Source organism: Salmo trutta, chromosome 28 (genome assembly GCF_901001165.1).
Source record: "Salmo trutta chromosome 28, fSalTru1.1, whole genome shotgun sequence".
Classification (NCBI taxonomy): Eukaryota; Metazoa; Chordata; class Actinopteri; order Salmoniformes; family Salmonidae; genus Salmo; species Salmo trutta.
Window position 1 is genome coordinate 34,095,085 of NC_042984.1, and position 16,362 is coordinate 34,111,446.

A 16,362-nucleotide genomic window follows, 5' to 3' on the forward strand; every position below is an offset into this window, starting at 1 on the left:
ATCGGCTCTACTGTAACCATTGTACTCAGTTGAAGAGGGCTAAATCTGATTGAAATGTTAAGTTTAACCACATTGTTAAAGTTGTATAACCTCCTGACCTCCACATCTTCTGTATGTTGTTGTAGTTTGTTACGCAAACCGTTTTTATGATGCAAAGAACATTTCTGCCAAAATAGACAAAATGCCTTTTTAAATCTTCTTTGCCAATAATGATTATTTTTCCTATGACTATTTAAGCTGTTTAATGTTGGTTACTTTCTAAATGTAATCCGTTAGTTACCTGGCCAAATTCGGAATCAGTAATATAACGTTTGGATTACCCAAACTCTAATATAATCTGATTACTTTTAGTTATTTTAAATGGTGTTCCCCTAAAGAGGTATTAGAAGATGTTTGTAGGAATATTACCAATTGAATGACATTATTGTAGGATAAATCAATGTTAGAGTTTACATAGCTGGCCATAAATGGATGTTGCGTTTTACTTATGGGTTGGTTATGTACAGTTGAAGTCGGACGTTTAAATACACTTAGGTTGGAGTCATTTAACTTGTTTTTCAACCACTCCACAAATTTCTTGTTAACAAACTATAGTTTTGGCAAGTCGGTTTAAGACAACTACTTTGTGCATGACACAAGTCATTTTTCCAACAATTGTTTACAGACAGATTATTTCGCTTATAATTCACTGTATCACAATTCCAGGGGGTCAAAAGTTTACATACACTAAGTTGACTGTGCATTTAAACAGCTTGGAAAATTCCTGAAAATGATGTCATGGCTTTAGAAGCTTCTAGCTAATTGACATAATTTGAGTCAATTGGAGATGTACCTGTGGATGTATTTCAAGGCCTTCCTTCAAACTCAGTGCCTTTTTGCTTGACATCATTGGAAAATTAAAAGAAATCAGCCAAGACCTCAGAAAAAGAATTGTAGACATCCACAAGTCTGGTTCATCTTTGGGAGCAAAATCCAAATGCCTGAAGGTACCACGTTCATCTGTACAAACAATAGTACGCAAGTATAAACACTATGGGATCACGCAGCCGTCATACCGCTCAGGAAGGAGACGCGTTCTGTCTCCTAGAGATGAACATTCTTTGGTGCGAAAAGTGCAAATCAATCCCAGAGCAACAGCAACGGACATTGTGAAGATGCTGGAGGAAACAGGTACAAAAGTATCTATATCCACAGTAAAACGAGTCCTATATTGACATAACCTGAAAGGCCGCTCAGCAAGGAAAAAGCCACTGCTCCAAAACCGCCATAAAGAAGCCAGACTACGGTTTGCAACTGCACATGGGGACAAAGATTGTACTTTTTGGAGAAATGTCCTCTGGTCTGATGAAACAAAAATATAACTGTTTTGCCATAATGACCATCATTATGTTTGGAGGAAAAAGGGGGAGGCTTGCAAGCTGAAGAACACCATCCCAACCGTGAAGCACAGGGGTGGCAGCATCATGTTGTGGGGGTGCTTTGCTGCAGGAGGGACTGGTGCACTTAGCAAAATAGATGGCATCATGAGGAGGGACATTTATGTGGATATATTGAAGCAACATCTCAAGACATCAGTCGGGAAGTTAAAGCTTGGTTGCAAATGGGTCTTCCAAATGGAGAATGACCCAAAGCATACTTCCAAAGTTGTGTCAAAATGGCTTAAAGACAACAAAGTCAAGATGTTAGAGTGGCCACCACAAAGCCCTGACCTCAATCCTATAGAAGATTTGTGGGCAGAACTGAAAAAGCTTGTGCAAGCAAGGAGGCCTACAAACCTGACTCAGTTACACCAGCTCTGTCAGGAGGAATGGGACAAAATTCAACCAACTTACTGTGGGAAGCTTGTGAAAGGCTACCCGGGAACATTTGACCCAAGTTAAACAGTTTAAAGGCAATGCTACCAAATACTAATTGAGTGTATATAAACTTCTGACCCACTGGGAATGTGATGAAAGAAATAAAAGCTGAAATAAATCACTCTACTATTATTCTGACATTTCACATTCTTAAAATAAAGTGGTGATCCTAACTGACCTAAGACAGGGAATTTTTTACTAGGATTAAATGTCAGGAATTGTGAAAAATTGAGTTTAAATGTATTTGGCTAAGGTGTATGTAAACTTCCGACTTCAAATCTAGGCTTCTTCTAACCAATTTCTTTCTACCACAGATAATACGATTAGGCTAGATTTTTACATTAAAAAGTCTGTCAGATTTCCAGTCATTCCAATTCATTTAATACCCCTTAATCTTCAAGAATACGACTTAGAAATATGGAAATATAGATTAGCCAAATTGTTTTACCTGAGCATAATTTATTAGCCTACTCTGTTGTTTATGATTTTGTTGTCATGGAGAACTGATTGGGCTCATTGCTTTGAGTTGAAAAATAAAGGCTGCTGTCATGGAATGGCATGCTTTGAGCACTACCGAAAAGTGCTATTTGCATGTGAAAAAGGTACGGCATAAGCTGCATTTGCTATAGGCTTATTGTTTATGTTTTAGTTGGTGACACCATAGGATTAGGAATTAGAATACCTAATTATTTTAAACACATTTTTTTTATTGTCACATACACCAGATTGCTGCAGTGAAATGTGTTGTTTTACAGGGTCAGTCATAGAAGTAGGTCACTCCTGGAGCACATTTGGGTTAAGTGCCTTGCTCAAAGGCACGTGAACAGATTTTTCACCTTGTCGGCTCAGGTATTCGAACCAGCGACCTTTCGGTTACTGGCCCAACACTCTAACCGCTAGGCTACCTGACGCCCAGGATCTAAGGATTTAATACGATCTCTATTGGTGACACTTTGATATCTCGATAATTTGCAGTCTATCAAAAGTGTGCGAGTTTGAGCATGTGTCCATTAGGCCTATGGATTATTTTATTTATCAGCATGAATTACATTGCGCAATAAAAGCCCCACTCGTGGTCTTTGTAAATGAAACTAGTATGGAGCACAATACCACGGAGGTGTTGGGAAGAACATTTTTCACTGGCTGTCCACTGGTCTCAAAAACAAGGATTTATAGGCAGCTTAAACTTTTTAAAATCAACCATTATTGGGTTAAAATACAGAAATACATTTGTGATGAGCCATCCACAACAACCACAATCCGTAAGGCGCAAATAGCTAAACGAGAGAGCAGCAGTGTGATTCACATCAATGCGCTATGTAGATATCAATAATAAGTGATATCCGTATCGCCCGTAGGCTACACCACTGCTGTCACCCTTACCTCCAAGCGTTTATTCAAATTGGATAATCTTTGGATGCAGACAGCAGTCACACCATTGAAAGACATAGCTTGGACTGTAGCCTATAAACGTCTATTCCTGCTCTTTTCCCCGCGATCCATCAAACGCATTTGACGCATTCGCTCAGGCGGAACAAACTTAAACTGATTTGAATGTAATTGAGAAATCAAAAAGGTGTTTTTCTTTTTGACAACCACCTTTAAAAGTAAAAGTGAATTTAAAAGTAATCCTAGAAGTAATCATCTGGTTTTTCAAAAGTATCTGTAATCTGATTACAATATCTTTGCTGGTAACGTAATGGATTACCCTTTTTTTTGGTACATGTAATCCGTTATTCCCTAACCCTGTAAATCAAATAGAGCAATTATATGGAGCAGTTCCTCAACAAAAAGTTAGGAATGATTTAGCTAAGAAAATAACAATAACACTTTACTTAGGTATGCCGGTATGATGCTTTGTAACTTGTTATAAGCAGGTATGATCCTTTATAATGTCTTCTATAATTTATAACTAAACAAGCCACAGTAATTTAACACTCACAGAGAGGTTGAGAGAGGCAGAGGTCTGTGGCTGAACTTTTACTTCCTGGTGTTACTGCTGTTCCCAGAGGTACTTGGGTTCTTGATGTTCAGGTTCTCATACACAGCGGACGGGTCGTCGTTTGTCACCCTGCATCACACAAAAATGGACACACGCACGCACGCACGCACGCAGGCACACACACACACAGACAAAACATGGTGAGATGAAATTCCGATTCATGTTCATTCGGACAATGTTCATTGAATTTGGATGGAATGATATAGATGACAGCGGTAGTGTGTATTTAGAGAGAATAAAACAGTGTTTGCCTGTGTACTATATGAGCAGTGTGTATTTGCAGGGCTACTCACACAGAGGAGGAGCGTGACACACAGGTCATGTTGGGTTTTGACCGAGCGTTGGTCATCTGGGGGTATTTGATATTGGAGTACTCCCTCTCCTTTGTCTTATTCCTCTGCAATGAAAGCAGCCACAATAAACCATATTCTTTTAGCTTGAAAAATAAGATTATCATTGAAACATTGAGGCAAGATAACATAACAGGCACCTGGCCAACTTGCTTAGCTGGTTGACACCATGAAATGTACTACCTGTATCTCGGGTTTATCTTGATTGTTCCTTTGAATGAAGCTATCATATAATGCTTGGGGCTCCAACTGTAAGGCAGTCACTTTTGAAAACATGTACTGCGATAATACTGTTAGTGTGTGTGGTAGTTACTGGTACCTTTCAAATTAAACTACTACTGTAGTGGCAATATTATAGGAGAACTACTTCCACTACTCCTACTACTGTGTTTGGTAGGTACCTGCTCCTCCTCCAGTCTCTTCTGTGCCGTGTCAATGTACTGCTGGACAGCCATGTAGATGAACTTATACTGGGCCTCTGTCTGCACCATGCCTGACCGCTGCTGACGAACCCTCTGGATGGTCTTAGGGATGTCGATGTCACAGTCTAATCCTGAAACACACCCAAGCACAAAAGGTCAAAAGGCAGCATATTTAGCACGGATACACTAATACCTACTACATGCAGATCGATCCCAAGACTGGATCTCAGAGCAGTAACGTTTAGATAGGACTGATATCAAAGTTATAACATTAGGATACGACTGATATCAGAGCTGAAACATTTGGATAGGACTGATTTTATTAGCGGTAACGTTTGGATAGGACTGATGTCAGAACCATCATGTTTGGATAGGACTGATGTCAGAACCGTCATGTTTGGATAGGACTGATGTCAGAACCGTCATGTTTGGATAGGACTGATGTCAGAGCCGGTATGTTTGGATAGGACTGATGTCAGAACCATCATGTTTGGATAGGACTGATATCAGAACCGGCATGTTTGGATAGGACTGATGTCAGAACCGTCATGTTTGGATAGGACTGATATCAGAACCGGCATGTTTGGATAGGACTGATGTCAGAACCGTCATATTTGGATAGGACTGATATCAGAACCGGCATGTTTGGATAGGACTGATGTCAGAACCGTCATGTTTGGATAGGACTGATGTCAGAACCATCATGTTTGAAAGTTCAACATTCTCTTACCTTGTCTGTTGATGATGTCAATGAGAATATCAATGACAATGATGGTGCCTGTTCGCCCGATTCCTGCACTAGAAAGACAAAGGAGACAATATGGTGTCATTTTCATAACAGACACACTGCTATTCCGCTAAAGTTCCAAGTAGAATTTTGGGCATGTGTTCCTGAGGACTCCTACACTAATAATAAGTTACACTTCTAAATATGAACAAATCTATATGAAAGACAGTTCAGCTTATGCTTGTGAAAATAAAATATATAACTTAAACGTTAAAATGTTTAAACAAAATTGGGATCCTTAACATTAAGACAAATCCCTATTCAAAAAAACTGTTTTTTTGCCCACAAAATATAAATCACAGTGCAGTTAACAAAAAACATATTATTTTCCGTGTTATAGCCTAACTAGACAATAAGCTATGAAGGCCTGGGGAAAGTTGTGTCATTTAATTAAAGCTAAAACGATAAGAAGCAGAAAGTAAACAGCATAGTGAGTGGGTCAATTTCTGCAACAACTAAGTGTTGAAGCGAGAGGCTGAACTTCTCCACTGTTTTGGTGCCCTACACATGGGCAGATACTGGGTGTGACTGTGAGAGTAAAGTGTTGCATCTTACTCATCTCAATATCCTAGCCTATTAATTGATGATAGGCCCTGCTTTACTGAAGTTGCGAGACATTGCAAGCCAAGAAATTGCGAGATACAACATTCCATTTGGTACAGCTTTTTTGTATTGATGATAGATACGCCCAGTGCACAGTTCTGACTCTGTCTGTCTGGTGGCCAACCTGCCTATACTGTGCCCCTACCCTCTCTCTCTGTCCCTCACTAGCTCGCTATGAAAGATGCTAGCGGTCATGTTCTCAGAAGAACGGTAACTAATCCCTCTCCTCCTTTCCAAAAATACAGAATCTTAGGAGTCGATTCCTAGTGGAACTGAATCTTGACACTCAGAAATGGGAGTCGACACGGAGTCGAAGAATACATTATTTTGGAGTCGACTCTCCACCACTACATCATCGTTGTTAACAGTTGCAAAAATGGCAGAGAAAGGCAAGTGACAGCAGGTAAATGAGAAGGAAAGGCAAGCTTTGCGAAGTGGAATTGAGGTACAGTATTAGCAGTACCAGTGCAATGCTTAAAGCTGTTAGTTATAGATCTGTTAGTTATAGATTGTCAATGTCATTGAAAGCAAGTCTAAGAAGAGGTAGTTATGTTCTATGTGCACTTTTTCTATGCTTCCCGTTCTCTAGGCCTAAGCCTATTTAACTGCTTTTCAGTGACTGCTGCAACTAAAACACGAGGCTATTTGGTAGGCTATTCGCCATGAGTGTACTTAAAACAATCCACAGATCATTTTTAAAAGAAGCTAATGATCCTCTGTGGCCAAATCACGCTATCTGGTGTAGTATTTTGAACTATTTCATTTATTTCTGTAAAGGATTGAGTCATTATATAGCAATTTTCTTTTGCAAATGTAATTCAATTTATTTTAAGGGAAGCTTATCTTCCCCTAGCCTATTGCACACAGGCTTACAAGGCCGAGTTCAAATGCCGACATCAAATTCAAAGCAAATCGGCCCACTCCCTAAGTGGCTGACGAGCAAAGTACATTCTCAGGCACTGTCTCTGCAAGAAAGGTGCGCAGCTTGGCATCCTCTCTCTGAGCGATGCTCCGCATGGTCCTAAAGACAGCCATTCAAACAATATGCTAAAACAGCCGTTCCGTTTTAATCGGGATTGGAATGATTTTAGTGTACTTTTTTGTAGCATACTTTTACATTTATGGTCTTGAGCTAGGGTATGGTGACTGCCCTGCCATACCCAACTGATGCCCCTGGACCCTTGTAGACTGTCCTAGACAACTACACCTATAATTCTAGCTTCATGTTCTGCCAAACATAACAAATAAGAATGGTCATGTCAAACAGCCCCGGTCACCGTGGTGCAGGCATTTAGGCGTTTGTTATGACTGATGATATGTCAATAGGGCTTGGAGAGGTGTTGTGTCTGATACATGCTGTCTGTCACAATGTGTGCACCCTGTGTGTTTTACCTGCAGTGGACCACAATGGGCCCGGTGTCTCGAATGGTGCTCTGCGTGCGGTTGACCTGCTCCAGGAAGCTGAGCACGCCCCCAGGCTCGTTGGGAACACCGTGGTCAGGCCAGCTCAGGTACTGGTAGTGCCAGATATACCTCATCGGCTCCCTCTGCAGATTGGGAGAGTTAGCGCTACAGTTTACAGGCCTATTCCAGCATGTGTTTTACCTGGTATTTGCTAGGTCTTGGTAAGACACTCTGTGATAAAAACAGGTGCTTTATGGCTCTAACTTCAATTAACAAAAAAATTATTATTTAACTATGTTATTGTTATGTAAAAAATTCACCATACTACCTTACAATTTCTACGAAAATATCAGGTAAAGTGGGCTGCAAAATAATGCATAACTCCAATTTAAACAGCGGGCAATCAGAAATGGCCCATGTGATACCTGTCCATTATAAATTCAATTTCATACAACCAGAAAGTTATACTTAAATCAAGCCCCCAGCAGAAGTGGGCTTATTGTGAAAGAATGTGCCATACTAAAACAGACTACTTTTATAAAGATCCTCCTTTGATTTATGTGGTCACTACAAGGGGCTGTCTTACCCTGTCCAAACGCGTCACCTCCAGTTCCCTCAGGATGTAGTCCTGAGCTGGACGCTCCTCCACGTTCTTCACACACACTTTCCCAAACTCCTTAGTGGCATTGAGGTCAGGCCAGTAGCGCACACACTTGTTCTGACGAGGACAAAGTGGAGCATTAGACAATCTAGAAGGCCCAACTTTACAATCACCTTAGCTGTCATACTATCCGGGTAATCCTGACCCCCACCTCCCCAATTGCTCACCTCCACTCCTAGAATAAAAAATACAAAAAATATACATACTGAACAAAAATATAAATGCAATATGTAAAGTGTTGGTCCCATGTTTCATGAACTGAAATAAAAGATCCCAGACATTTTTCAAACACACAAAAAAGCTTATTTATCTCACATTTTGTGCACAAATGTGTTTACATCCCTAGCAGTGAGCATTTTTCCTTTGCCAAGATAATCCATCCACCTGACAGTTACGGCATATCAAGAAGCTAATTGAACAGCATGATCATTACACAGGTGCACCTTGTGCTGGGGACAATAAAAGGCCACTCTAAAAGGGGCAGTTTTGTCACACAACACAATTCCACAGATGTCTCAAGTTTTGAGGGAGCATGTAATTGGCATGCTGACTGCAGGAATGTCCCCCAGAGCTGTTGCCAGAGAATTGAATGTTCATTTCTTTTCCATAAGCCGCCTCCAAAGTCGTTTTAGAGAATTTGGCAGTACGTCCAACCGGCCTCACAATCGCAGACCACGTGTAACCACGCCAGCCCAGGACCTCCACATCCGGCTTCTTCACCTGTGGGATTGTCTGAGACCAGTCACCAAAAAACTGATGAAACTTAGAAGTATTTCTGTCTGTAATAAAGCACTTTTGTGGGGAAAATTCCACTTGGATTGGCTGGGCCTGGCTCCCAAGTGGGTGGGCCTGCCCAGTCATGTGAAATCCATAAATTAGGGCTTAATTTATTTATTTCAAATGACTGATATCCTTATATGAACTGTAACTCAGTAAAATAATTGTAATTATTGCATGTAAAATATAAACTTTTAAGCTGCCTCCCACATCATTTTAGCAGTACGTCCAACCGGCCTCACAATCACAGATCACGTGTAACCACGCCAGCCCAGGACCTCCACATCCGGGCTTATTCACCTGCAGGATCATCTGAGACCAGCCACCCGGAAAGTTGATAAAACTGTGGATTTGCACAACCGAAGAATTTGTCATCCTCATCAGGATCTTGACCTGACAGCAGTTCGGTGTCGTAACCGACTTCAGTGGGCAAATGCTCACTTTCAATGGCCACTGGCATGCTGGAAGTGCTCTTCACAGATGAATCCCGGTTTCAACTGTACCGGGCAGATGGTAGAAAGCGTGTATGGCGTTGTGTGCCCCGTGGTGGTGGGGTTATGGTATGGACAGGCATAAACTACAGACAACGAACACAACTGCATTTTATCGATGGCAATTTCAGTGCACAGGGATACCATGACGAGACCCTGAGGCCCGTTGTCGTGCCATTCATCCGCCACCATCACCTCATGTTTCAGCATAATAATGCACATCCCCATGTCGCATGGATCTGTACACAATTCCTGGAAGCTGAAAATTGCAGAGTTCTCCCATGGCCTGCATACTCACCAGACATGTCACCCATTGAGCATGTTTGGGATGCTCTGGATCGACGTGGACAACAGCATGTTCCAGTTCCCTCCCATATCCAGCAACTTCGCCAAGCCATTGAGGAGAAGTGGGACAACATTCCACAGGCCACAATCAACAGCCTGAACAGCTCTATGCGAAGGAGATGAGTCACGCTGCAAGAGGCAAATGGTGGTCACACCAGATACTGGTCTGGTTTTCTGATCCACACCCCTAACTTTTTTTAAGGTATCTGTGACCAACAGATGCATATCTGTATTCCCAGTCATGTGAATGAATTTATTTCAATTGACTGATTTCCTTATATGAACTGTAACTCAGTAAAATTGTTGCATGTTGCGTTTTTGTTCAGTGTAGTATTACATTATACTGACTTGAATAGGAACGCCTGATCTAGTAATTATATTTTGTTCTCTGAACATTTTTTTTGTTGAAAAGAGCAAACGGATCCACACCACAGGGGAATGTAAGTGGTTCCATAGACGAGACCGATATCGGCCGTTCTACATTCTATTTCTATGACCTCACCCGTCCTCTCTCCATCTCCTTGGTGGTCATGACAATGACATGCGTGTTCTCCTGGTAGACCATCTTCCAGAAGTCCACCACAGTGTTCTGTAGGCAGCCCTGGGTGGCGATGAACACCTTGCCCTCCTCCACGTGACACCCCTCTTCATGCATACTCTGGGGGAGAGAAACATATTTAATTCATTCATTCATTCATTCCATGTCTTCATTGGTGAGGAACATATAAAACATTGATAGCCTGGTGGTGGTTCAGTCTGTTGGTGCTTTAGCCAACTCCTCACTGTGTTAGTTCATTTTCATGCCAAACATGGGAAGAGTTGGCTGCGACAGCGCATAGGCTACAGTATAGGACCCAGACAAAACTTTAGGGCCTGTCTGTGACAATATGTACGGATACGTTACTAGAGACATTGTGAGAAACTTCTAGTTTCCAGTGCTCAGATCGATTTCAAGTTACGTCACTGACGTGGTCTTCCTGTCTGGGTTGGCGCCCCCCCCCCCCCCCGGGTTGTGCCGTGGCGGAGATCTCTGTGGGCTATACTCGGCCTTGTCTTAGGACGGTAAGTTGGTGGTTGGAGACATCCCTCTAGTGGTGTGGGGGCTGTGCTTTGGCAAAGTGGGTGGGGTTATATCCTGCCTGTTTGGCCCTGTCCGGGGGTATCATCGGATGGGGCCACAGTGTCTTCTGATCCCTCCTGTCTCAGCCTCCAGTATTTATGCTGCAGTAGTTTGTGTGTCGGGGGGCTAGGGTCAGTCTGTTACATCTGGAGTATTTATCTTGTCTTATCCGGTGTCCTGTGTGAATTTAAATATGCTCTCTCTAATTCTCTCTTTCTCTCTTTTTCTTTCTTTCTCTCGGAGGACCTGAGCCCTAGGACCATGCCTCAGGACTACCTGGCATGATGACTCCTTGCTGTCCCCAGTCCACCTGGCCATGCTGCTGCTCCAGTTTCAACTGTTCTGCCTGCGGCTATGGAACCCTGACCTGTTCACCAGACGTGCTTGTTGCACCCTCGACAACTACTATGATTATTATTATTTGACCATGCTGGTCATTTATGAACATTTTAACATCTTGACCATGTTCTGTTATAATATCCACCTGGCACAGCCAGAAGAGGACTGGCCACCCCTCATAGCCTGGTTCCTCTCTAGGTTTCTTCCTAGGTTTTTGGCCTTTCTAGGGAGTTTTTCCTAGCCACCGTGCTTCTTTCACATACATTGCTTGCTGTTTGGGGTTTTAGGCTGGGTTTCTGTACAGCACTTTGAGATATCAGCTGATGTACGAAGGGCTATATAAATACATTTGATTTGATCAGAATATGGCCATCGATGAACATGCATCTCATTCTGCATTTCTAACAGTTGTTTATTATGGTGCTTTAATATTTAATTGTAAGGGGCGAATCAAATTCAAGCCACATTTTCATTTAGTCATGCATTGATGAAGTGGAAGTTAGGATTCGCCCCTAAGTGCCATGTAAATTATTCCACTCAGCAATAGACAGGTTGGTTGTTTAGCAACAAAACCGATGCATGCGCAACTATGGGGCAAAACAGACAGGGTTTTGTCGACAACATGTAAACTATATTTCGTCGCGAATGTTTATTGAAAACATAAATAGCCCTTGTTGTCTCTCAAATACATCATTACAGCTGTTGGTTAGCTAGCTAGCGAATTTTAGCTATATTAGCATTGACGTGACATCAATCAAAACACCTCAGAACAAGACATGGTATCAAGAACAAGATAAAACGAGCCACCTATGATTCCCTACATGGCAGCTTCTTGTCACTGTTGCTGGCTATCTGACCATCCAGAATCACAACACGTGGACTTCTGCCCCATTGAAGAGCACGCAACGTTTTTGTGACCTCGTCAGATAACTCATCTATAAAGTGCATCACTAAATTCTTGATTCTATCATTCATCTCCAGAACTCACTCTGATGTAGTTGGCATTGATGTAGTCTGAGCCAGGCACATCTGCGTCTGCTTCCCTGATCTCCACCCGCGTAGTGTCGACTGGAACATAGATACACAGGGACTAGGGTCTTTAGTCTCGCACGCACACAGTTTTGTAGACAGGATGTACAGGTCGGTATTTCACTCACAAGGGAGGATGTTCTTGTATCTGTTTTTACTCTTGTTCTCTGCTGTCTGTCCTTCTTTCCTGGGGTAGAGGAGCTTACACTCCTGCTGCTGTAGTACCTGGGAGAAGACAGGAGAAAGAAGAGAAGAACAAAAAGAGATTAGAAAAAAATGAAAGGTTAAAGAGAAAGAAGAGATACAATAAAATCATACAGAGGCAGCATCTGAAATGGCATTCCTTCCATCTAGTGCACAACTTTTGACCAGGGCCGTAGGGAGCTATTTTTGACTCCCCCGTGTGAAGAGCCCGACGTGAGCCACAGACAACCCAACTTATGATTTAACTATTCCACTAAGAACATCGGTCTGACATGAAAGGTAAATATGATGAAATCATAAGCTAGTTCAGTTTGTTTTAGGACCGCTTTTTGTGTGTTTGGCCACACATACAGTAGGGGTCACTATGGAGAAGATGAAAATCAAATCATGGAGATCAAAACTCTGCTAGAAAACAGGAGGCTGAAAGTTAAATCTCTCACCACAAGAGGTCACAATGAGACAAATCCCTTAGATCCAGGTTATGTCCTAAATGGCACCATACTCCCTAGTGTCCTACCTTTGACCAGGGCCATTAACCAGACCATGACAGAAACCAGTGGTGTCCGTCTTAGAGTTAACAATAATGTTCTTTGGGTTGTCCCTCAGAAAATGCCTCATGAACATACTGGATTTCCATTCCCCTGGTCTTGACTTTCGTGTTTTGGAATATGAGATGATATATGTGATCTAGAATAATTGAAACACACTGGTGGTGGTGTTGACATCACCCCCCTTGTACCTCAAACTCTTCCCAGAACCCTTGTTTGGGCTTCTCGGAGTTGTCCGCCACTTTGTTGAGCTCCTTTACCCTGTTCTCAATGTTGGCGGCATTTATTCTGGTGGCATTGAAGGGCTTTCGTTGGAAAAAGGGAAGAGAAATACATTCATAAAGTAATTCCATGGATTATCATATGATCCACCATTCACATTCAAGTATATGTTATAAAATGTGCAGCTCTACATCTGATTTTCAGAGTAGATGTTCTGGAAACAACGTGGCTTCCATTTCTTTTACAAGGACATTGTTTTATTGTTTTATGTGCGTCTGTCTGAACGCACTGGTCCAGTCTCTCACCTGTTTGAGGTGAACAACAATTCCACTCTTCTCCACCATGGGGTTCTTCTTGTAGTGATCCACCAGGTCAGCTAGCGTGTCAAACCTCTCTCCTCCGCCCACGTCATACTTCCCATCCTGCTGGAGCCACACAGAAACTCTGTTAGTAGGGATGGAGAACATTCAGCCTGCTGCACAGTCAATATGGAAGCTCTAGTCTACAGTGCCTGGCATTGCCTTATGTCAGATGGCATGCAATGCCCGGCTAAAGAAGAAGCTTTTTTAAACTCTCTCCATAGTTGAAATAGTTGCAATTTTTTGAAAAATCTATGAGTGTGCTTTATTAACTATCATCCTAAATCGAAATATTGAATCATTTTGACAAATGTAATTTTATACTACGCAAATGTCGTCTAAGGTTGACTGAACATCTTACTACATTACACAGACTAAAGTTATTACCACAAAATAATTACAAGAAATACACATCCTGTTTACCTCAGATTGGTGATGTTAGTGTAAAAGTTTATAGTCATTACGATCTCACAACATCAATTGCTTAAAACATATCAATATCTTTGGTTTAGTAAATATGTTTTTGTCATAGTGCGCCAGATCGTAGTGGAACTGAAAACACAGCTGCTTATAAATGTCTCTGACCTGACATGAATTCACAGATTTTATGGTTAGCTATCACTCAAATGAAAGCCAACCTCTGTCGCTATTTAGAAACCGATGTGAGGTGGTGATTCGTTGAAATTATCCAGTCAAGAAAAGTGTTAACTTTTTCGTATTAGCCATCTACCGGGAAAAAAAATCTTAGAGATATAAGTTGATAAATGGCTACTACAGGTTTTCATCTACCGACTGGTGTATGTAGTATACCCAAGATCTTTGAGGTTTGTCTCTTAGAAGAGTTTAAAAGGGACATGTCGCCATAGTTATTTTTCCAGTTCCATTGATTTCAATACAATATTGATTTGAGTGATTCATTTTGCTCGCTATTGATTACAGTAGAACAAGGCCGCTTGGTAAATATTGGTGCGTGTGCACTTTTAAGGTACTAATTAAACAAAATACAAGTAATCTGTGAGATGTATGTTTAGAGACAAATGTTTATGTTTTGGTGTTCAAAATATCATGACATATTTCAGCATATTGATTATGAGTTTGGACATTTAAAACCTGTGTTTTGACACTAGGCTTTTAATTAAAAAATCCATGACAACAAGAAGCAGAAAAAAGTATCATTTACAATTTATAAGTAGAAATGTTACTTTTAACAATATTTTTCAATGGGATTCTGCTTAATCAGGAAAAAACCTTAACTGAATGATCCCAAAAAACCTGCTATGATTTATTGATTTTGATGTCATTGGTGAAATCATGAAAATGTGTTTCTTGCCTTCTGTTAGCGCTGTTTGCTACCCCTACTAGCCTGCTAGCCCCCACTATCCTGCTAGCCTTACAAGCCTGCTTTCCCTACGAGCCTGCTAGCCCTGCCAGATAGCGGCTACAAGCATGCTAGTTCATACTAGCCTGCCAGCTAGCTTGTTAGCCCTACAAGCCTGCTAGTCCCTATATTCCTAGCTGCCCTACTGGTCTTCTAGCCCTGCCAGGTAACCTGCTAGACCCTAAGCCAAAGGCCTTTCTATAATAAAAGCTAGCCTGTAAGAGTTAGCCTAGTGCTAGCTAGGCCTGTTTTCAACTAATCAAGCCCCTGCTAATTTGAATCAGGTGTGCTTGTGTTAGGATATATGGGATAATGGTTGGGCCCACGACAGATTGAGAAAAGCTGCTCTAGCTCTTAGTCTAGTAGTCTAAACAATGAAGTCTATCAAAATATGTGGTGCTCTACAAATTGCTTACCAGGGTGTTTTATGCAAAGATGGTATATTATAAGAGTAACGATTGCAGTGCCATCCGGCTCACAGAAGGCGCAGGGTAGCGAGTACCTGTCAGGTGAGCCAGAAGCGATGACCCTCATTGTATTTTTTATATTCCCTTCTGGAGACATAGTGACGACTAGGAAAGACTAGTTGACAACCATGGAAGTATGGGTGACAGCTAGGAAAGACTGCTGATATCTGGGAAAGACCAGAGACGGGGAGTGGAGGCTTGGCAGGCTGAAGCACGACTTTTACAAGGAAGTACCCACTATCAATCACCATGGAAAGATATATAATAACATACCCCCAAGGTCGGACGAGAGTGGGGTAGGATGATCGACCTACAGGACAGACCACTGTTATGATCAGCCCATGACGGGCAACAGATGACGGAACAGCTAAGCGATTTATCTTGGGTCTGCAGATGTGGGAAGATCTGCAAAAGCGAGAAGGGTCTGAAGATACATCAGGCAAAGATGAAGTGTACACTACCCAAAAGTGATGTGCAACACACAGGGCAAGCTGGTGAGACGGGGGAGATTCCGGGGCAGGAGCCAAACCACAGTCCCCAAAATCTCCATACGCAACATCACTGATGCATCAGGGGAGACAGACGACCAACAGGAGACAAGGCAATCTGTATTGAACACCAACACAGGAGAGACCAGGAAGCAACCTGTAGAATGGACTGCCGCATCAGCAAAGAAGGAATAGGAGATGTTCGATTGAGATGTGGACCAAGTGCTGGAGGTAACCCTCGCAGGAGATGTAGGGAAGAAAATCTGAGCAATGTCAACTATCATCTGGATCATAGGTGCTGACTGCTTTGGAAAGGAGGAGAGGAAATCCAAGGCAAACATCAAGCCAAAAGAAAACCGACGTCTGAAGGACATAACCCTAAGAGGCGACTTGCGGAGGCTTATGGAGGCTTTTCAAAAACCAAGGGAGGAAGAGAAACTAGCATTGAAGAACATCCATGACAACCTGAGAGAGTGCATTCAGACTTTGTGGCGAGCTGAGTACCATCAC

The 16,362-nt window shown here is 42.0% G+C and overlaps 1 protein-coding gene across 2 annotated transcripts in view; it reads right to left on the reverse strand.

Annotated features, from left to right (window-relative positions):
• Window positions 1-16,362, reverse strand: part of LOC115166080 (tyrosine-protein phosphatase non-receptor type 11) — a 58,647-nt gene that overhangs the window by 1,355 nt on the left and 40,930 nt on the right. Inside the window, exons 5-15 of one of the 2 annotated variants that reach the window (XM_029719744.1) lie at window positions 13,466-13,582; window positions 13,130-13,243; window positions 12,315-12,411; window positions 12,146-12,225; window positions 10,201-10,356; window positions 8,011-8,142; window positions 7,413-7,567; window positions 5,361-5,428; window positions 4,610-4,761; window positions 4,152-4,255; window positions 3,799-3,927 (exon numbers count right to left, since the gene is read on the reverse strand). In XM_029719744.1, coding sequence (XP_029575604.1) covers window positions 3,837-3,927; window positions 4,152-4,255; window positions 4,610-4,761; window positions 5,361-5,428; window positions 7,413-7,567; window positions 8,011-8,142; window positions 10,201-10,356; window positions 12,146-12,225; window positions 12,315-12,411; window positions 13,130-13,243; window positions 13,466-13,582 — 1,266 coding nt within the window. In that variant the 3' untranslated portion in view covers window positions 3,799-3,836. Of the gene's footprint in view, window positions 1-3,798; window positions 3,928-4,151; window positions 4,256-4,609; window positions 4,762-5,360; window positions 5,429-7,412; window positions 7,568-8,010; window positions 8,143-10,200; window positions 10,357-12,145; window positions 12,226-12,314; window positions 12,412-13,129; window positions 13,244-13,465; window positions 13,586-16,362 lie in introns of both variants that reach the window. The other variant, XM_029719743.1, reaches the window with a different exon arrangement.